General features: G+C 47.1%; 1 protein-coding gene across 3 annotated transcripts in view; it reads right to left on the reverse strand.

Annotated features, from left to right (window-relative positions):
- DNMT1 (DNA methyltransferase 1) overlaps positions 1-22,169 on the reverse strand; it is a 36,679-nt gene extending 14,510 nt beyond the window's left edge. Inside the window, exons 1-21 of one of the 3 annotated variants that reach the window (XM_031689591.2) lie at positions 21,996-22,169; positions 15,713-15,749; positions 15,074-15,181; positions 14,664-14,883; positions 13,950-14,028; positions 12,758-12,836; positions 11,415-11,449; positions 10,963-11,044; positions 9,293-9,327; positions 8,245-8,332; positions 6,507-6,541; positions 6,031-6,112; positions 5,360-5,394; positions 5,009-5,057; positions 4,835-4,915; positions 4,650-4,759; positions 1,918-2,036; positions 1,539-1,631; positions 1,012-1,163; positions 670-857; positions 385-568 (exon numbers count right to left, since the gene is read on the reverse strand). In XM_031689591.2, coding sequence (XP_031545451.2) covers positions 385-568; positions 670-857; positions 1,012-1,163; positions 1,539-1,631; positions 1,918-2,036; positions 4,650-4,759; positions 4,835-4,915; positions 5,009-5,057; positions 5,360-5,394; positions 6,031-6,112; positions 6,507-6,541; positions 8,245-8,332; positions 9,293-9,327; positions 10,963-11,044; positions 11,415-11,449; positions 12,758-12,836; positions 13,950-14,028; positions 14,664-14,883; positions 15,074-15,181; positions 15,713-15,749; positions 21,996-22,075 — 1,971 coding nt within the window. In that variant the 5' untranslated portion in view covers positions 22,076-22,169. Of the gene's footprint in view, positions 1-384; positions 569-669; positions 858-1,011; positions 1,164-1,538; positions 1,632-1,917; positions 2,037-4,649; positions 4,760-4,834; positions 4,916-5,008; positions 5,058-5,359; positions 5,395-6,030; positions 6,113-6,506; positions 6,542-8,244; positions 8,333-9,292; positions 9,328-10,962; positions 11,045-11,414; positions 11,450-12,757; positions 12,837-13,949; positions 14,029-14,663; positions 14,884-15,073; positions 15,182-15,712; positions 15,750-21,443; positions 21,709-21,995 lie in introns of those variants that run through there. The other 2 variants (XM_031689592.2, XM_031689593.2) reach the window with 2 other exon arrangements.
- Between the last annotated feature and the right edge of the window lie 542 nt (positions 22,170-22,711).

Raw genomic sequence — 22,711 nt, forward strand, 5'->3', positions numbered from 1 at the left:
ACAGCAGGCTCCCAGGTGTCCCCTCTTGGAGAGAGCAGCCCCTCTGTGGGGTCGTCACTCCCTCTGCCCTCACACCAGGGCCTCAGAACCCAGGGGGGGATGCAGGCCGAGCAAAGGCACCCAGGAGCCCAGGCTCCTTCGTGTAAGTGGCACTGACAGCAAAGAACCCAAACACCCATCTTTCAACAGCTGTCCTGTCAATCTGTCCCTTGAGACATGCAAGTCCCCCTCAGATCACTAACTCTTTTTCCCAGCTTCTGTTTTAGGGGTCACATTTGAGTAATGAGAGTCTCAAGCCAGAATGAGAAAGCAGTAAGTTCCTCAGAGATCACAACAGGGGCCAGACCATCTCCAGGGTAGGGGAGCAGGCTCAGGCAAGGTTACCTCACAGACGCCACACCGCCGGCGTTTAAAGGCATTCTCCTTGTCTTCTCTGTCATCCTTTTCAATTTGCTCTGCAAAGAAGGTGTCAAAGATCTGGTAGACCAGCTTGGTAGTGGTGGCTTTCGTGGGGCCTTTGTCCTTCTCCTTGGCAGAATGCCCGATGGTCCGCCGTCTTTCGGCTCGCCTGGGGGAGAGGGTCCTGCCGTGTCAGTGGGCTGGGAAGCGTGCACGGGATGCTCTGTCTCCTGTCTCATGTCTTCAGTTTTATTCCGGCTGGGTCCTTACCTTTTTCCCAGGGTGACCCCAGCCAACTTGATCAGGTCCCTCATGCAGGGGGTCAGGAAGATGGGCTGCTCGTCACTGTCTCCAGCCTCATCATAGCTCTCCACTTGTTCCACCACAAACTGGGCGTGTCGAAGGAGAGAATCCTCTGTGAACCGATTCAAGTTGAGCACGGAAGGAGGCACAGTGGTCTTTAAGGAAAGAAAATCAGAAATGTCTTTTAAGCACAACTGGTCTAGATTGAATAGAAACAGTTTCTGCTGACTGCAGATGTGTTTTCTAGCACACCTGTGTCGCATGTGAACAGGTGTGGCTCCCAGATTATGAAGAACCTGAACCCGTTACCTCAATCTTGTTGATCAGATCTTCGTAGGTGGAGTCAGGGTTGTTCTGCAGGAACTCAACCACTATCTTACTGATGTAGATCTTCTCCTGCATCACGCTGAACATCGGCGCGTACTCCGGGTTGGGATCCATCAAAATGTATTCAGCAAATGCTGGAGTGAACAGAAGATGTGTAAAACAGCAGTTTGAACCCGATGGCAGCTGCTGTGGCCAAAGGGCAGGGATGAGGCTACGAAGCTTGTGGAACAGCCTGAGAGTCATTCCATACCCAAATGTCAAAAAACATCAAGTACAAACAGTGAGATCATTCGGAAGGGGCCTGCCTGAGCCAGAGAATGGAGACTGGCCGAGGGGCTTTCATTTAGCTTATGTCTGGTTTTTGGAATTTGGTCTGGGTTTGAGGTACAAGAACAGGACCTGCTCTTAGACGTGTGCCTGAGACTCCCCAGAGCCCAACCAAGCCCATGGAGGACAGGAGCTAAGGGCCCTTTCAGATCCCAGAACAGTGTAACTGGCCACATACTTACAGGTACTGAAGCCAATGAGAGCCTTTTCACCTCCATCAAAGCCAGTGATCCACCATTCATTTATGGGGCCAAGATTTTTGCCATTAACACCACCTAGGAGGGGGAAAAAAGTTTCCCAAAAGGAAGCAGACTAAGAATGACTCTCATATGACTCTCAAAACCCCAAGAGGGTCATGTGGCACTGAGCGCCCACCTGCGCTGACACCTCTTACCAGCAGAGCCAGGCAGCCCTTACCAGAGCAAGGCCATCTGCTTGCAGCTGTTCACAGCGCGGTCTCAAGCCCTAGTGCTAAGAGGCAGTAGTTCCAGCTGAACACTTCTTTTTGAGAGTTTTGTTAGTAGACTCTGCCCCAAACATAACCTGGAATGTTTCACTTACCTTCGAGAGATGGGTCATCCTCATATATTGGCTTTGCTGAACCAGAAAAGAAGAGCTCGACATCCTTCTCAATGAGGCCAGTGTCGATCGGGCACAGGTGACCACGTTTACAGTACACACTAGACAGACGACAGAGTGTGTTAACAGCTGACCAATGAAGGCGGGTCAAGTACAGTCAAGCTCAGACACAACGTGATGAACTACGTGCAATTCCTAGACTCAGTTCTCTCCTTGGTTGACAGAACAGTACATCAGCACAGTGTTCTTTCACCCAAACAGCTTCTCCTTGATTCACCCACCCATGTATCCAGAGTTAAGTGTCTGAAAAGGCAACACTGAGAGATCAGTGAGGCTGACGGCGGGACGACTGGAATCTCATGAGGGAGCAACTTGCTACACCCTCCCTTGGCAAGTGGCTCATGGAGAAATACAGGCTTCTTCAACACATTCTGTTCAGAGTTGTGCAACCATCCCCTCTAGTTCCACAATGTTCTCACTGATGGAAATAAAACTTCACATCCATTAAACTTTTACTCCCTATGCCCTCCCCACCCCTGGCAACTACCAATCGTCGTTTCTGTGGATTTACCTCTTCACAATATTTCATATATGGTTAGTTTCCTGTTACATGAATTTCACCTCTACAAAAAAATTACAGTATATTGTTTAAGAGCATAAAAGGCGAGGTACATCAAGGACATGGGAAGGAGGACTTCCACCTCCCTCTGGGGGTTAAGTCTCAAGTTTAAGGGCAGCCACTGCCTGAGATGCTCTTTGACATTTGAGAGAATGTGCTTCATTAAGCAGGATGCCAAACTTAAAAGCATGATGGGGCAGCAGGGGGTTCTGCTTATGGACCTGCTTGTGCTGACCTCAAGGACCACCCTCTGCACCAGAGGTGCTGTGCTGTCCCTCAGAGTCCCCAGGTGGGTCACATAGGACCAGTGCAGGTCTGAGAGCACCCGCCACCACACTCCCACAGCCTAGGCCCTGAGAAGACAAAAATCTTCATCTTGGAATCTCACAAGTTTAAGAAAAAAAAGAAAACATGACTACTTTTGAGACGAGCTCCCTTACCAGGCATGGGAGACAGACAGGGGTCACAGCCCTGCCCTCAGGACTTGAAGACCAGTGGGAAAGTGGACACATAACAATGGAGGACAAGACACTGAGGACCCACAGAAGAGGATGCAGGGCCCAGCATGACGGGCTATCCATGGGCTCCCTCAGTAGACGTGACATCAGGGAAAAGTGCTAAATCCCAGGCAGGGGCAGACCCACTGGTTCACAGGATGGACTTGTTTCCACTGCCATCTTCAGCCCAAGTACCAGAGGTAAAGATAACCCTGGTGGTCTGGCTCCAATGGCCTGATGCTAAAAGGAGCACCATTCCTGGGAAGTGTGTCCTTACTGTCACCTTCCCAGCCTACAGGAATGAGTCTACAGAAGACCCTGTTCTTGAGGAGGTAGCCAAGAGACCCCTAGCCCTGACACTCCTGACTACATCAGCCCTAGCCCCAGCTCCGGCTCCTGGCTCTCAAGCCTCTGCCCCAGACATCACAGGGAGGCACGAGGCCGTGAATGTCAGTGATGCCCACGGCACAGTCACAGTGAGCCGGGGGATCGCTGGCAGATGGACAGCATTCCACTGTGGATCAGGGTCCTGACTGTGGAGTGGGAGACACCACCCAGCACAGGGAGCGTACAGAGAGCTGCAGAAGAAACACACTGGGGTTTCCTCCCAGGGTGCAGAGCCCCCCAGCCCACTGTAGGGCAGCAGTGTCAGGAAGCCTGCCCAGAAACGATTCCACCTGAGGCTCACAACAGGCGATCCACCCGCCCCTACTATTCTTGTCCAGGGGGAGGAAAGTATGTGCCAAGAACTGGAGAGGAGACCTGGGCTGGTCCTGGAGCCAAACCATTTCCTACAAAGAAACAAAGCGAAGCCTGAGAGTAACTGTACCTCCAGGGAGGAGGAGAGAACAGAACAAAGGGGGCTGGAGAGCACAGGGACTCTGCTTACTCACAGCCTTGTCTGAACCTTGCCAAGGGCACAGTCCAGATGCCATGGGCCTCCACTCAGAAAACTCCAGCATCACTGCCACAGCCTGTGAAGCCTGCAGGGTCCAGCCCCTCCCCAGGCCCGCACTCCTTGACCACATCCCCCACCACTCACCCCACTGCTCCCTCTACTCCAGCCACACCTGTCACCTGCCCTTCCACAGGCAACATGCCCACCTCCGAGCCTCTGCTTGCTGTTCCCTCCTCCTGGATGTCCTTCCCTTACCACTTTTCAGTTTGTTCTCATGCCACTGAGGCCTTGGCTCAAGTCTCATCCCCCTCAACTTCAAACAACTTCTTTCTCCCACCCACTCTCTGCTCCCCATGCTTTTCACGTGTCATAGTTGTTACTACCTGACAACCATAACTTTTGTTCCACCTCCACGAAACCCGGGGCCTGAGGTGCTAGCTCTGTACCACCGAGTGCAGTGCCAGGCACACAGCTGGCCCTGCAAGATGCATATCTACTCAAGATTTCACACGTACAGTTTTAACAACGAAACCCAGCAAAGATCTACTACTATACATCTACCAGCCTTGTGGTCCTTACCCACGAAGTATTAGCAGCTTAAGAAACATTATAGGTTAGGTTCTAAAAACTTTACTAGGATACTAAGAACTTGTGTCTTCAGGGAAGTGCCCTGTTACAACAAAGATGAAACATCAGGTACCTGAAGCAGGTCAGTTTGTGTTGGGGAAGAGCCTCGTAACTCTCAAAGCCAGATTCATTGGCATCGAAGATGGACAATCTCTCATTTGTCAACAACTGTATCTCTTCCACCTGAGAGACATTGGATGATTAAGTAGAGGCGCAGGAGACAGGAAATGTAAGGCTGAATACAGAGCTGGAACTTACTGCATCAGGTGGATGCTGTTCATATTTTAGTTCAGGGTCATCCAGGTACTGGCCACACTGAACGCACTTTAAAGGATCGGTCTGTAGGGCATGAACATAAACGACACTCAGAAAGCCAGCCCCGAGCAACCCCACTAGTGTTACAACCGGTTTTGTTCCCAGAAGTACATTTACCTTGGAGGACGTGACTGCTGTTTTGGTTCGAGCCGTTTTTTTCTCAGATCTGAGAACAAAGCACAAGATGCTTTTTAGTCATTTCAGAATGACTGTGTCTGATTCAGCAGACACAGATGAGCAACAGCTGCCACGTAAGGGGCAAGGTGTGAGATCCTAAGTGTGTTTCTACCACACGGAAGGGACCTGCCTCACCCGGCCGGACTGGAGGGTCTCAGTCCTGCTCTCACGCTCGGTCAGACAAAGCTGAGGTTGCTCTAGGAATTCACTAAAAACCCCTTAATCGTTCTTCCTAGAACAACCGTTTTAATGTTATGATCTGCTTTGCATAAAGATAAAACAAGTTCTTACGGTTCTTTGGATGTAGTTTTGCGTCTCTTCTCCTCCTAAAATGAGAAAACAAAAGAGTGAAGGTTAAAAGAAAAAAAAAGCATTTTACAACTGGATAATGGTTCACAGTTAAGGATTTTATGTAAGTAGTTACCACAAATCTAGTCAGAGGCAGGAAGGCTACAGGTAAGCTGTTACTTCCACAAATTGCAAGTAAGAGGACAGGGGTAAAACTGCAGGTGACACATTCAGGACAAACAGCAACCAAGTATTTTGTATAGACTTGTTTGGGTCCTGAATCAAACTGTAAGAGACACAATGGAGACCACCAGGGAAACTTGAACAGATTAGATTTTGGTATCATTGTGTTATGATGATGGTAATTGTGGTATTTAAAAGAGATTTCTCTCCTTTTAGGAGCATTTCTGTAAGTATTTCAGTAGCACGTCTGAGATTCATTCATCAGGGTGGGGGAGGGTAAGGAGGAGAACGAGTACGGCTGGGCTGATGCGTGCCTGGCCACAGGCTGATCACTGGAAGTTAACGAGAATGTGAGGGTTTACTACCCTGTCCTGTCCATTTTGGGGTACATCTGCATGTTTCCACATGAAAAAGTGAATTTGTTAAAAAATCACTTTAACATATTCCAGCCAATGGGATACATGAAACAGAAATGAAAAACAAGGCCTCACCTTTTCATCCTCATCTTTCTCATCAGGAACTTGTGGTTTTCCTCTTTCAGATTCTTTTTCTTCAGGTCTCCGTTTGCTAGCGCTATTGGATAAACAAATAAGCCAAATGTTAGCTTAAAAAAAAAAACTATATTGCCAATTTACACTAAAAATGACAAACTAACGTCTCCCTATAGAAAAGCAAAATATTTAGAATAGGTCTGGCAAACAGATACTTTCTTCCCAACCAAAAGAGAAAGCTCTCGACACAGTGGCTCTGAAGGCCCGCTGCTAACTTGTAATCCTGAAACAAGGCCTTCAGAAGCCCCGTGCGATCCCTCAGACGGGGGTCCTGATGCAGGTGCTAAAAGCTAAGAGACGTGTGACTGCAGTGATGGGAATGCTACCCATGTGGCGAAGGGTGAGAGGTAAGGACAGGGCCCAGTAATTTAAATTACACAAAGCACAGCACAAAAGCACAAGCATCAACTACTTACAGATCTCTGGGTTGACTTCTGTGCCTCCTTTCATCCTGAGAGAAGAAAGTGTGGGTAGAGAAATAAAAGGGGGAAAATTAGTTTCTGAGCAAGAGCAAGACAAAACCGTACAGTATTAGTTAAAGACTGCAGCACCGTGGAAGGAGAGAACAGGAAAATCTGAGCAGGTCTGCAGGATAGAGATGAGGCTTCAGAAATTTTAACTCAGGTTCCTAACACCTAAAAAGAGTTGACTAGGAGTTGGCAAACTTCCTGTAAAGGGCCAAAAAATAAACATTTTCAGATTTACAAGCCACAAGACCTATTGTCACAGCTAGTCAACTCTGCCACTGTAATATAAGAGCAGCCAGAAACAATGCGTAAGTGAAAAGGCATGGCTGCGTTCCAATAAAACTTTACAAAAGCGGGCAGAGGGCCAGATTTGGTCCGCGGACCATAGTTTACCAACCCCTGTCCTAGGATAGTTCAACGTAAAAAGTATTACAGCCATTTTGTTTATGCCAGCTAAAACACCTACAGCTCTGTCAGGGGTGAAGATGTCACACAGACAGGCATTGGGACAGCAGGAGTCGGGTCGGGGTGACAAAACTTCGGAATCTAGTATGGGAAAGAAACAGAAGTAGGAATTCCCAGCTTGGTCACCAACTCATTAAAAAATGGCTGAGCCCACACACAAAAAAGTACCTTTCTGATAAGTTCAGCTCATCTTCATAAAGCAACAAATGTATAAAGCAAGAAATGTACAAATAGATTAAAACAGAAGAACAGTTAACATTAGGCAAAGTCAAATGTTTGATCTGTCCTTTTCCACCACAAGGCAAAAGTGCTGGCTGTGTGATCTCAAGTTCCTGCCAGTTGCTGTCTGAGAAGAATAGGTACTTTGCAACACCACTAAGATCTCTAGATCTGAAGGGATCTCAGGCAAGTGCTGACAGTAAGGTAATGAATAGCCAGACAGAAGAGGTGAGAGACAATAAGGTGCTAGAGCAAGCTGGAGGCAACACCATATGTGGATCATATGCCACAGAATGAGAAGGAGTGTCTACTGCAAACCAGGTCGGAAGTGAGGGTGCTCACGACCCAGCCAGTCTGACCTCAGGCTCTGCTCTCCAGATGTCAGAAAACCAGAGACAATCCTGGGACTACCCCAGTTTGGCTTGTCTTACCCAGGGCCCAAGTGCTAAGGGGCTTAGGATTCCTGTGCTGTGGCCCTCTGCAGACAGAGCCCCTCCCCCGGTAGTTCAGGTAGCCGGACAGCCCTGTGGATAACCTTGCAGCCCTGTACTTCTACGGGCCAACCCCGGCTCAATGTACAAGGTTTCAGGGTTTAAATGTGTTCACTTAGCTGAACTGGGGAAGCTGACGGGGTGGGAGGAGTGAGACTCAGAACTCAGGAGACTGACGGGTGAAGCAGCACCAGCACGATGACACACATGTCTGGGGTGACACGTCAAGCCTTCTCTATGCAAAAGCTCTCAAGGGAAGCTGGGTCCACACACATCTCAGTCAAGGCAACGTGGGCCCTTGCCACCGTTATGGCAGACAACTGAACACATCACATGTCAGGTGCTGACATGCAGTGACAACCACCCCCCTAGGAGAGGGGTAAGTATCCTGCCTGGGGCCACCCCATGGGTAGGCAGGGCTGGATTTGAACCCAGAGCCCCATCCGCTGCCGTTTCTCCCCACCAACTGGGAACATAAGGGTCAGGTACAGTGAAGTGATAAGGGTCTTTACTTTGTCTTCTCCTTCAGTCACTTCAGCCTGAGCTCCCCCGGGCCTCGCATCTCGGTCTGGCTCCTCCTTAGGCCTCTGTTTCGGTGTTCTGCCACAGAACAAACACACAGTCAGCTCAGGGAGCCTGATTCCATTTCGGGGCAGAGTAGCCCCAGTGAGGGTTTACATGGTCTCCTCCCCAGAGTTAGAGCAGGGATCACCTTTCTCAGCTGAAGGGCAAGTCTTCACTGCAAAAGGCATTTATCACTTCAGAACTTATGATCTAAGAGTGCCATCAACACCTCATGTGAGTGTTGTCGAGGTACACAGTAGTTTAAAACAAACAAGACAACAAGGCTCCACTGATTTCTTGTAACCTGATGGGAATCTGCCTAAGGTGGATTTCCGGGCAGGTTCACGAGCTGGCCTGAGGTGCGGTCTGCACCAGTGACCATGGAAAGCTGAGTGCACACGTGGTATCTTCACCTCTCCTTCTGCCAGGGCCCTGCCACTCGGTTCAGGGGTTCTGCCCACCCTGGACCCAGGCCCGGTCTCAACATCTTCAGCCCACTGCACGTCAGAGGCTCCTTTCCACGTCTGCCCTCCTGAGCTGCTACTGCCACGAGAGCACACCCAGACCGGCCAAGTCCTGGGGCCAAAGCAGGTTAGTCTGGCCAAGATCAGCTGACGGCCACTGAGCCGCAGATATGTAAGCTCAAAAACACTTACTGTCGTAAACCACTGAGCTTTGGGGCAGTTTGTTACACGGCGTCTTCACAGCTATGGGAAGAGACAGAGCTGCTCATTTAATGCCCTTTAACCACCACCTGACAAAATGCTTGCTGTATGAGTACCACTGAGGAAGGGCCTGGGGTCAAGGTCAGCTAAATCTCAGCTGCCCTCGGCCACCACTGAAGTGGTCTGACCTTCCACAAGCAGAAGTCACCCACACATTCCATGTTCTCATCATGTACTTAATGCTCTGTCCAATCTACTATTTTTACCAGAACACTTATTTTAGCAATTACGTTTCACAATCAAAGTACAAAGGCATGTTAACTATACTTACAGTTCTTTGGTTTGACTTCTGAGTCTCTTTTCTTCCTAAGTGGGGGGAGAGGGAAAACAAAAAAAGGAGTTAATTTTTCCCCATTTGATTTTGATCTTTCAACTGAGGAGTTTTACGGAAATAAAATACTTAAACTGATCTTACAGTCTAGTTGAGAGTAAAGGTTTTCTTTCAACACAGCAAAATTTTTTTGGTAGGGTAAGGCAGAAAATTAAAGAACTCTTAGACCCTGCTGTTTAAGAGAAATTTGGGGCTTAAAATACTATCACCTGTCATGATTAAGTGTTGACAACCTCCTAGATAATAACAATTATATCAAAACTAGGACTCTATAATAAAGGAATGAAGTAGAAGTGACCCAATCTGGACAAGAGCTCCATCTCAAACACAGAAAACAAATCATTTTGAACCTGAATTTAGAGAGCGAAACGACTTCTCCAGAGAGCCACACATTTTGTAAGGAGATCACAAAGGTTGGTGATATTAAGAGAAGTACACTGCAGAGATCCTGGTTGTCTGGCCACAGACGAGGGATTTCAATCTGGCCCAAAGATCCTTCTTTGGAGGACGGTTGAGCTAGCCCACTAGAACTGCTTGTTCTCAAATGCCAACATGTGTCCCAACTGTAACTGCTGCTAATTCTAACTAGGATCAGGGCAGAGAAGTGATCAATTAAAGACTAGATTCAAACTGACACAACACTGTAAACTGACTACACTTCAACTAAAAAAAAAAAGACTGGATTCAAGTACCAAATGGTTCAATAGTGATCATACATCTTAGTTGATTATCCCATTAGAACAAAATAACAGATATCCATCCTTTCAGACTCTCAGTAAGGGCACACACCCCCTACTCGAGTTTCTAAGAAACTTCTAATCAATGTCTTAACAAAACCAAAGGGGACTTGATATTCCACCTGTTACCGCCCCATGTCATTCCTTTGACACAGGGGGCAGTGTCATAGAATGGTAAAGCTTCTAGTATCAGACCCCCAATTCCTTCTCCTATGCTCTGCCTTAAGGGGGTTCGGTGGTACATCTGTATTTCATAGAACCTTAAACTCATTTTACAAATGGAGCTGGAGGTCTAGGGAAAGAACTGGTCTGACCTCAGTTAAGAATGCAACTTCAGCACAGGAGGGTACAGCTCAAGTAGTAGAGCACATCACATGCTTAGCATACACAAGGTCCTAGGTTCAATCCCCAGTACCTCCTCTAAGAATAAAAAATAAACCTAATTACCTCTCCCCTAAAAAATAAAAAAGAATGCAACTGTATATCTTGACGATGCTACAGAATTTTAGCACCTCATGTGTCTGAAAAATGAGATCGTCCCAAAAACCTCATGAGTAAGAGACAGGTAGGCAGGTAGGTGAGGAGACAGACTAAAGCTCGGACGGGCTGATGAAACAGCAGAGGTCTGGCTGACCTCCAGGCCTACCGCTGATGTACTTACTATCACTAAAGCCACATGACCCACCAACCACATAGAGAACCAGCAGAAAAATGAGTCTGAAGAGCATATTAGTCCAAGGTCAAGGTCATTTTGATCATTAGTGAAAGTCATCCTGTTCTTACATGCTCCCTGCTCCCTGACCCCCTTCCTGGAACCAAATGGGGACTCAGATTAAGGTGAAAGTGACAAACTTGGAAGTGACCAGGCTTTACTTTATCATCTCTTTCTTCTCCTTCCATGTGTGTTCCTGGTCTTACTCTTTCCGGTTCTTCTGCAGGGAGCGGTCCAGCAACTCTGTCAAGCAAAATAACACACCCCAAGGATGACTCTCGTGCATTCCTCCCTGAGGAGTTTTCACAAGGTCTTCTCTCCTACCCCAAAATCAATCTTCGGATCAGGAGCCCTGAAAGCACATACTACTTTAACATTTCATGACCTTTAGATCTGGTTCTGATAACAACCACCAGTTGTCTCAATTCATTCTCTGCAATGAGAATTCTACCTGAATCAAAAGATTAATAACTCAACCCCAAATTCAGCATCCTGTAGTTGTCTATGGTCACCCTAGCAACTCACTATAAAGTTCTTTTAAAACATTTCAGAGAAGTAATTTCAGTAGTCAAGATTACACAGTGCACAGGACAAAAAGGAATATAATTCTTACGGTTCTCTGGATGTAACTCTACGTCTCTTTTCCTCCTATGTGGAGAGAAGGGAAGAGAAAAAGAATATTCATTTCAAGAGAAGATCAAATCAAAGAGCATGAGTCAAAGTATTTCATATGGTTAAAAACAGGGGAGGGGACATAGTCTGGGTTTGGGGAAGATCCAGGCAACGGTCAGTCTGGGATGGATGTCCCACTACCCACAAAACAAAAGAGAGGCGTATGCAAGCCCTCCATAGGTTAGAGTACAGGAAACAACTCTAAAACTGGTACATTTGTAAATACAGACTTGATATGATAGTCAGCTTGCTTTCACCTGTGATATGTTTTCCCAAGAGACAGGGGACTTGGCCATGTGACTTGGACAAGCTGTTTGTCTCGGTTTACCACCTGTGAGTGGGTAGTCTGACTAAACCTAACTACAGCATGTGAATAAAGATCATGAATGGTGACATCTAATTTCCAAGAACAGGAGAATGGGCGTGTCTCACAACAGGATGTCAAGTCTACCTCAGCGATACTGGTAGCCTTGAGTCCAGTGCTTCTCACTCAGGGCAATTTTGCCTCCCAAGGGACGGACATCTGGGAATATCTGAAGGCGTTTTTGGTTGTCATAGCTGGGAGGGGAGGGGGGAACGCTACTGGCTTCTAGTGAGTAGAAGTCGAGATGCTGCTAGGAACACTCTACAATGCACAGGACTGACCCCTACAGCAGAGATTACCTAGCCCCAAAAGTCAATGCCTTGGTTGAGAAAGCCTCCCTTAGAGCAAACCATGGATACTCATCTTTAGTAAGAAGGCATTTACTACCCACTTGTAAACCTACAGACTTCCCAACTTACACAGCTAATCCTGGGGCAGAACTGAAATAGATAGTGTGTGACTATCTGGTATTATCCAGGTTCGCCCCTCAAGTCACATAAGACAGTGCCGGAGTGACATTTTCTATATTGTATGCCTTTAGCAAGTCACTAGTTTTCTAACCTAAAAAGTCTAGGCAGCATTATTACAATACATGTAACAACATGACAATTCTCTGCTTTTACAGAGAAATTGGATGTGGGAAAGGAGCTTATCTGACACTAGAAGTAAATGCTTTAAACACATCACATCTGCTGGTTTGACTGTCATAAATCTTGACAGAGACAAGAAGGCAGACAGGAGAGAACAGACTGAAGTTATGGGCCTGCTGAGCCCTACAGTCTAACCACAATACACTCTGTGCTGCCCCCAGACCAGGGATATGTTCTAAAACCTCAGTCACGTCAAGCCCATTTAGACAGACCCAGCATAAATTCACAATTACCAGCAAGTGTACCAAAAATACATAATGTCAGCCCTACCTGGTCTTTCTCTTCTTCATCGACAGAATCATCTGATTTTGCTCTCTCGGGGTCTTCCTCAGGTTTCCGTTTGGCAGGGCTGTCACACACAGTAAAGCCAATTGTTAGCTCATCCAAACCCTAGACCTTCAGTGGGCATGAAAAAACTGACACTCCTCCCCACCAAAAGTACCCTCTGGTAGGAAAGATTTAGGGCCTGGATACCCTCTTCCCTCCAAGGAGAAGGCCTTCTGGCAAGGATGTTAAAGAGGCTTCAAGCTTAATGTTTCTTTGAGTGACAGGTTTGGAATATCACCATTTTGCAAACTCTAAGAGATCATGGATTGAGGCTTCGATCAATGGCTGCTGGCATCACTGAAGAGACATTACATGCCTCTGATGGACAGCCTCCCATTGTCAATAAAGTCTCAAAAAGTAAAGCTGAAATCTGGTCAAGCCTCTAGACCTAACTACCAGTTTACAGGAAACTGGAGACAAGGGAACACATTAACCACCATAATGGTACAGTCAGCCAGACCTAGAAACTATTAGACAAATGACATAGTCTTTAAATAAATGGCAAGAAAGTAAGAAACCTGTAACTTGAAAGGCTTGAGAAACAAATCAACCAAACTGTTACACATGGGAACTGTGAACACTGCTATATTTTTGGTAGTAAGGAATTGTTATACTTTATAAGGCATGAAATCATAGTTTTGTTTAAATGTTAACAATTATAGCAAAATATGCATAAAGACTTGTCAAAGAGAAAGAGACCTTGTCATCTAGAAATATAATGAATTACTTATGGATAAGATGACAAGCCTGATTTGTTTCAGAGCAACCCCACTGAGGGGACATGGGTGTATATGGATGTATTCCATTTAGAATAATTCAGTTGGACCATATAGGGGTACAGATGAAATGATAGCCAGGAGCTGTTAACTGTTGACACGAGTGGTAGATTCTCAGGGATTCATTTTACAATCCTTGGTAATTTTGTGTATATATTTGAAGTTTCCTATGTTAAGAGTAAAAATGAACACAGTCTTCAGGAATGTTGCTCATGAATATCTAATGAACACAATTTCAAAATGAAAATCCATGCAATGTGGAAGTCAGAATTACTAAGTTACAGCCTACTAATTCCACCCGTGTTACCAAAAGACAGTTGGCCCCTAAAAGGGGGGCAATCCATTCATTATATACTAACCCCCTTCCGAAATGAGATGTGATGGTGGTCTGCCTGGTAGTTTGCCTTGTAATCCTGGGGCTAGATGCGACTTCGGCTGCTTCAAGAAAAAAAAAAAAAGCCACTATGAATAAAACAGTGCACAGCAAAGGTACAGTTCTTCAGCATTACCAAGCTGGTGCTGAGACCAGGTTCTGAGGATTAAGTATCCTTCCCTTCTTATTCTAAGCAACCACCATCTTGATAAAGCCAGCAATCAGCACCTGCCAGTTTGCCGAGCCACTTAACACAAGCTCTTACATGAGGGGCCCAACCCCGAAACAGACAAGGAAACAGAACCTCTGCTTACACTGTCAAAAGATGAAGTGGCCAAGAACCTGACCTGAGTTCAAGTCCCATGCTCTTATTTTTTAAAAATTCCAAAAGAGTTACTCTGACTGCAAACTGGAAAGGAGTCTAAGAATAAACATTTCAGCTTCAACAGGCATAAACTTAGAAGTAGTAAGTATCAGGAGCTCCTGGTATCTTATACCTCATAAATTCAGCCATGTTTGGGGATCTAATGCTCTGTAACTTGGTCAAAGACGAAGTTTAAAGTGCACACGTAGGCTAGTCAGAAGTAGACACAAGAAATAGAAGTACTACCCCAGGTGGGGAGACCTATGACTCCAAGTCTAACAGCCCCCTTAGGTGGTACCAGTCTCCATCGAGGTCAAGTGAGTCAAGTGCTCTTACACTTCGTTTCTCCATCGGACTTGCTTCTCCGAGGCATGCAAAGTTTGGAAACAGGTTTGGGGGACTTGTTTTCCTCTGCCATTTCCACTCTGCGGTTCTCACTATTTGTCTGGCTCCCGTTTTCTAGACATCCATTCACTTCCCGACTCAAAGTATGAGCTCCGTTCTCCAAGGACAAATCTTTATTTAAAAGGGATTTGACTTTAGCCAGGTAGCCCTCCTACAGCAGGAAAGGATAATTTAAGTAGCAGTGAATGTAAACAAGTGCCAACAGAGAGAATACGGAAATACCGGATAGTTATAAAGGAAACGCATGTAACAAGGAGAGTTGGGATTATTCAGCCTCCCTGGTTACAGGCAAGTTTCATGGGAGGGGACGTTTTCTAGACGCTGGGATGTTGAGGACTTACCTCTGATAATTCTTCTTTATGTAATTTGGTTTCCAAATCACATAACTGATTCTTTATTTCTGTCCGCAGAAATTCATGCAAGAGATTTAATTTCTCCTTCACACATTCCTAAGGGAAGGATATACGTTTAGAAGCCCCCATACTCCCAAGCTATTATTATTATTAATTAATGGACTAATACACAAATAGTTACACTGCCTTGTCACATAACAATGACTGAATAGCAGGCAATGTTGAGTCGGCCAAGAAGACTAAATATTCACAAGACATGTTCATGACGTTTCCATTAAGATCACATCACATCACACCATGTCCAGAGTGGTTGAAAAATGGAAGATTGGTAACTAGGTGAAACAGATACATAATGGTATATTAGAACAAAACTGTATTTGTGAAAAACAATGTGATCAGGACAACTTAGAATCCAGATGATGGTATGAAACCTAGACTGGGAAACTCGTCAATGAGTTACAAAAAGCCCACCAATAAAAGCGTATTAGTACAGCACACTAAACAAAAATATCCAAGCTATCCTTAAAACTTTAGGGAAAAGTCAATTCCACTTAAACTTGTTTTTATGAGCTACAGATTATCTGTCAAATAGTCACATTTGATAGTAAATTTTACGGTGGAGATTACCTTTTCTGTTAAACTATCTCTTTCCAAATCTTTGAGCCTGGGGGAAGAAAAAAAACACTTGTTACTCAATGTTGTTTAACTATAAGAATACCACAGCTTTAAAGAACTCTGGAAACAAGTTTAACATCAATGTTAGGAAAATACAATGGTTCCCCCCACCCCACCCAACGTCCAGAATGCCCTACTGTAATGCCTACATGTTCAGTCACTGGCAAACTGAATGAGGTCCCCCTTTTGGGGGGTGTTTTTCTGATGACGGTTAAGAGATGATATAGGAATTCTATAACGGAATGTTACTTTAAAAAGGCACTGGGAAAGGAGAAGCAGGTCACACAGTTGGGGTCCTTCCCAAGTTAAGTGACCTACAGCTGGTCTTCCTCCAGCTGGACCTGACAAGATCCCATAGAAGGGTGTACAGGGGTCAGAATGAGTAGACCAGGGCCACAGGATGCTGTGGGGAACAGCCAACTAACATTCCCAAAGGCCACCATTCTGATGAGGAATATATGAAATGGAGGAGTCAAGGCATCTGGGGCAGCAGGGGGTGGTGCCCACACACAGAGGTTGGAAGTTAGGAAGTTGGCTGGTACCTCATCCAAAAACTCATCCTTCCAAATGTTTGTACCTAATCATTTAGGAGTGCAGAACTGTCATGAGTTTAGCTGGAAAGTCATAGTCTGATGTGATTATTGAAGATTACTGTCTTGCCACTTTCAGGGGGAAGGGAACAAAAAGAATAAAGGAACAAGAATAGAAGACACCGAGGAAAGTGGAGAGGCTGCTGTTCCTGGCCTGGGTGCCGACTGTGGGCAGTGGGGTGAGAACAGGTCTAACCAGCTGGGCAAGCGTCTGTCAGCAGAGGGAAAGTACCCTGGGCAGGGACCAGGCCTCCACCATCTGTGGATCCTACCCTCCAGCACCCAGACTGGGTAGGTACTTGGTAATTACAAGTCCCAAGGGCAGGAGCAGAGCTATTCCAGGCTGGCGTTCCCAGAGGACAAGTGTAAGCAGCACAGCCAGGAATCTGAGCGACAAGCTTTGCTGGACTGATGACATACAGTAGCTATTCCAAGTACACGTGGACCCTGCTCCTAGCTTCAACCACAGCTCCCATCTGTGGGTGCAGACTATGCCAGACAACGAGCCGAGTGATCGGATGTAGGCATTACCAGGCAGGCACTCCTGACTTGCAGGATGGTCAGGAAAGGTCTTTCTATAGAAAAGACTAAGCAGCCTACAGATGCAGTGGTAATATACTGTGTGTTATATATTGTGTAACTCAGACTCAAGATTTAGAATCAAGCTTTCTAGAAGCACATGGAGCCCTTTCGAGGCAAAAGTCACTCTACCCTCAAAGTAATCTGGGTCCTGGAAGAGCCTGGGACGAGGACATCTACAGAACTCGGGACCCACAGCCAGAGGTGCACACGCTGCTGCAGGAGCAATACATCTATCTGACTTCAGTCACTCGGCTCACAGAACTGTGGCAGGACACAGCTCCTACCTCAGCCAGCTTCCCTCAGATGTCAAGGACAATGCTCAACAGACTGAAGGCTACCCAAGTGCCCTTTCCCGGAGTGCTGACAAATCCGACATCTGGGCAGGAGACAGATCTGTGGGTCTGAATTCTTTGAACTTGTCCTATAAAGTGGGATATTTAGCCCCGCAGAGAGAAACAAAGAAATCTTCAGAATATCTAAAATGTCTTGCCCTGTGAAGATTGGATTGTACCTGCTTGGCCCCAGAGTGGAAGGTTGGAGCCCAGGACAGGCACCGAGGAGCAAGAGGTGCGGCATGAAGAAGGCTGGCCAGTGTGCCTCTCCTGACACCCAGGCTTTCACTAGAGAGTCCATCCCTTCCCCAGGGAAACCAGCGACACCAGCTCACATGTGCATTACGTTCACAGCCAGAATTAGAAGCAGACCTGAAGGACCAGGTAGAGTAGTCACAGAGAACAGCAGCCACGTTATAAAAGAAAACCTTAGCCCCCTTCCCATGATTCATTCCTTGCTGCTTCCCTCAGAGCAGTTATTTAAAGTGGATAAGATTTTATACATAAACAACCGTTAAGGTGAATACAGGTCAGATCTGAGGCTTCTGAAGAGAAAGGGTATAAACAGCATCAGAAAGGAGGGATCCAGGGAAGCTGAGAGCTCGATGGGAACTGGGCAGAGGGAGCAGCCCAGCAGGGGCGCTGGCTCAGAGTACACCCAAGAAACCCACAGGTCGGGCTGACACACAGGGTAAGAAAGGCAAGTCCAGAGAGACGAGGCTGGATGCCACTCGAAGGGAGGTCAGCAATATCAGGATAAAAATCACTTGATTCTGCTACACACTTAACAAACCACTGAAAGAGTCATGGGGGAAGAAGAATCTAAGATATCAGTCATGCTTTAGGGGAAAAAAAATGTGGCAGACATACACAATATAGATTAGATAGGAAGAGATAATGTGTTAAATTATTCTAACATCCTAAACTAGAAATGCTGGTCTGTAATATGGTTTAGCAGCAGGAGCTGGGAACACGCTGGAGGAGCTACAAAGCTCCGTGAACTCTGCCCCTTATAACTGGCTGCATGGTGGGTGGGTAGAGCTACCAGAGGTAGTACTTGTGTTAGGAAGGATAATGGACACCCCAAAGATGTCCACACTCTAATTCCCCAGGACCTGTGACTATGTTACTTTACATGGTAAAAGGGACTTTGCAGATGTGATTAAGGTGGCAGCCCTTGAAGTGGGGGAGGTAATCTTGGATTACCCAGGTAGGCCTAGTCAAATCACTTAAATCCTAAGAGCAGAGAAACTTGCCAGCTGCATCTCAAGAGATGTGACTACAGATGTGATGTGAGAACTGGCTTTGGTGGTTTTAAAGAGGGAGGAAGGTGGCCATGAGCCAAAGGATGCCATCACCTCCAGAAGGTGGGAATGGCCCTCATCTTACGGCCAGCAAGAGAAGAGGGACCTCAGTCTTATAACCGCACAAAGAACTGAATTCTGCCAACGACTTGAATCAGGTGGCAGCAAAAACAGCAAGCCTAGACCACTTTACAAGAAGCCAGGCAAAAAGGACAGTTGGAATAAGCAGGTGTACACTGCTATATTATTATCTGCCTGCTATATTAATATCTGCCTTAGTGTAACACCTGCATGTTGGTACTTTACATTAGACCCCCCCTTCATGGAAATGAAACACACAGCTGACCAGTGAAGGCTTCTGTGCAGGTGCTGCCCTACCACATTAACACCTATCAGCCCAGTGCTCACGATGCCCCTGTGGAGTGGGCACCTCCATCCCATTTTACAGATAAAGCACCAGGAGGTTAGACAACTTAGTCATACAGCTGGCAAGTGGTAGGGTGGGATTTGAATCCCAATAATCTGCACCTCTAGAATCCTACTGCAGGAGAGAACTAGAAATGGTCGGTTTGCCCTCCATTCCTACCTATTCAGGAGACATGGAACTAGTTAAGAACTTCAAGACCCAGCCTAATCTAATCAAGAATGGCCTGCCGATGAGAAATTTGTCATAGTTACAAAGACTAAATCAGTTGTACAAGGAGGGGACTAGAATGAATATATAAATCCAGGCTTCGCTGAAGGAGCAAGTCTGGCATACAATTACTCGATGGTCAACTGGACACCCAGCTGCAGACGCAATAAATGTAGCAAACATGCTCAGACAACAAATCATCATCAACTCCGGAGCTGCAAAGGCAGCATGCAGGACGCCCTGACAGAATTCAACACTCTTCTTGTCATGGGGAACAGGGACTGTCTTTCTGAGCAGTCTTACAGACGGTAGCCAGCATGGAGAGGCGGTAGGTGGAGCCTAGCCTCACACTGGTTGCTCTGAAAGGTCTCAGGCCCTTAGAACCTAAAAGGCAGCCTGTGTGGCTTATGAGGAAAAGAGCACAAGATGAGTCAGGCCAGGTGGATGGGGATCCTGGACTTCAGGCCAAGTGCATCAGGCAGTGTATGGGGCAGGACAACCTTTGGATCTAACTTATGTCATAAGAGGACCAGTTTCCACTTATAGGAAACAGACCTGAGTGGCAACCGAAACAAAAATGGGAGACTACTGCTTTTCCTAGACAAAAGATGGTGGCTTAGACAGAGTAAGAAAAACCAAGTGGAAAAAATGTGGCTTGTCCTGAAAGCCATGATTTTTAGAAGACTTAGGATGTAAAATATAAAATACTTCAAGAGTTAAGACTTAAAAACTCAAACACTGAAAATACTTTCCAGTATCATTACATATCTAATGTAATTGTACGTGAGTTTTAAAACAAGCTGTTATATAAACACAAGTTAGCGTAAGTGACAAGATTTCTGAGTGAGGACAGGCCTAAATTTTGTTCCTAGAGTATTCTACTGGACTCAGGTAACTCATTATGGATTATACTTTAAATTTTCATGAATCAAGAAGAGCTATACCTCCATTCACAAGAAGGTATAAGGGAGTATTGAATACCATGTTTGTGTATTTTGTATGCGGGTATTCAAAATTTAAGAAGAGCCATTGAGAGGGTCATGTAAGCTGACAATGTCAATGGTCTGAGGCAGAAACCCCAAACTCCGTATCTACAGTAGGCAATTCTAGTTCAAAGTAATATGGAACCTAGGGTGAATGGTGGATTGTAACACTCACCTAAGAACATTCAAATTCAGCCAAACAAAACACTTGCTCTGGCCCAATAAAACCCCTAGCTGAAGGGAAAGGTTTTGGCAAGAAGCAGACCTCAGCAGGAATCCTTGCTTCCTCGCAGTGAACTCCTGTGGCAACAACTCTCGAGAACATTTGAGGATTAAATGAGATAATGTAAAGTGTTTTATACAATTAGCAGAACTGAAAAAAGCAAGCTAGCTTAGTCAATAACAATGCTAACATGTGGCCCTCTATGTACCAGGCATATTCTCAATGAATCCAATACCAGTTTAATGCCCATGTTAACAATTCCTCGTCCACAGATGTAACCTGTTTATGACACTTGCCCAAGGTCATAAACAAGTCAGTGGAGGTACATTCTCACCAAAGTAAGGAAGACTGGGCTCAAACTTCTCTGTATCAAGTCTACAATGAAGCCAGGTATTTTCATTACTCAATTTCCATTTTAAGTCATGTTATATCTTGGGAAGATAGATAGTGATGCTTCAGCAAGGCACACCAACCTCTAATTGTGATTAAGAAGTGGTCTGCCACCTGGTAGGGAGACCCAAATACCCCCAGCACATACAATCCACCCCTAAAATCCCAGATCAGAACTGGCCCGGCACAGTTATGGGAAACAAGCACAAGGAAATAGGGAAATGGCAAAACTGGGTTCATAAATCTGGTTGGAAGTGTTCTTTTCGGGATGGTCAAGGTTACTGTGACTAGTGTTCCAAGAGAGGTTTGCAAGTTTCCAGGAGTGAAATCGCTCTTCGCGAACAAGGGGTGGAGGGGGTGGGGGTCTTCCCGCTGACCCATGTGCACAGAATAGCTGTAGCCAGTCCCCGACATTAACTGCTGCCCCTTCACGACCCCCCCCCCCAGAAACTGCAGCCTGTTTTCCCTAGCAAGGGTTCCCTGATGCCCAGGCTCATAGGCACAGATTTACTATAAAGAAACCACTCAGCTTTCACGCTGCCGGAGTCCCAGCCCTCACTGCACATTGAGTTCCTTCCAGAATGCAACTTCCCTAGCTGTGTGAGGAGATGGAGGGAGCTCCCCAGGAAAATGGGGCTCGCAAACCTGAGACGGCCGCGCCCGGGCCCCAACCGGCGACGTCGGTCTCTGAAGGCTGCCATCGGGATGTGTGGTGTGGGGGCACCGAGGGGGCCCCCCAAGACACCCCCAGGGACCAGATCGGCCCGACAGCCCCCCCAGCAAACCGGGCACCGGAAGTGGAGGCCGAAGTGCCCGGGCTGAGGGGTATCCTGAGGCCGCGGGCTGCCCACTTCCTGCGCGACCAGACTGGCGGCAAGGGCCGGGCCCGCAGCTGCTCGGGGAAGGGGATCCCGGAGGCAAACCCAAAGCTTGCTCTACACTGAGGTCAGAAAAGACCCCAAGTTTCTAGTCACCAGGGAGCTGTGAGGGCCCTCGGCCCATTTTGGCGCCAAACGGCCAGGGGCGCGCGCGACCGGAAGTGCCACCCTGCCCGCGCCAACTGCCGCCGCGCGCCGCGCCATCCCACGCATGCGCGCCCGTCTGTCAGCGGCGGCCACGGGCAACCCCGAGGGGAAGCGACCCCCCACCCCAGCGCCGTGCCTCCCCCCCAGGTTCGCGGTACCCCGAGGCACCTACCGCCTGCGGACATCGTCAGGCAATGAGAAGGCCCGGGAGGCCAGCGCAGGCACCCGGGCCGGGGCGGTACGGGCGGGCATCTTAGAAGGTGCAGCAGAGGCAGCAGCAGCACAGGCAACCCTGGCTTTTCGCGCGGAAACCGATGGGGAGGGGCGGCGAGCGGAGGCGGCGCGTACCATCCAGGCCCGGGCGTGGGGGAAGGCGGGACGTACCACACGGAGAGAGGCCGTACCATGTGTGGGCAGACGCAGTGGAGCCGGCTTGCGCAGGGACTGCGCATGCGCGAGGCAGACGCGCACCCCCGCGCTGAGCAGTGGGTTTGTCCAAGTGCCTCTGCTGGGAGCCTTGCCTGAGACATTCATTCATTCATTCTTTCCCCGCAGGCTAGGGATAAAATCTGGAGCATCTCCAGGGGGTTCTAGCGTGTGGGCTCTAGAGTTCAAGTCCTCAATTCCAATCCCACCTCCACCTATTTACTAACCCTGGGCAGGTCATTTGGACTCAGTCTCAGTTTCCTCATTTGTGAAAAGGAGCTAACAGGAGACCTGGGCCACTTCCACAGCCTGTGTGTTGAAAGAAGCACCGGAACTTCGGCAAAGAATAGTGTCTTCAAATGGTGCTGGGAAAATTGGATACCTACATGCAAAAGAATGAAAGTGGACCCTTACCTTACACCTTATATAGAGTTAACTCAAATGGATTAAAGGCATAAGTCG

The sequence above is a fragment of the Vicugna pacos genome, chromosome 22 (assembly GCF_048564905.1).
Source record: "Vicugna pacos chromosome 22, VicPac4, whole genome shotgun sequence".
Lineage (NCBI taxonomy): Eukaryota > Metazoa > Chordata > Mammalia > Artiodactyla > Camelidae > Vicugna > Vicugna pacos.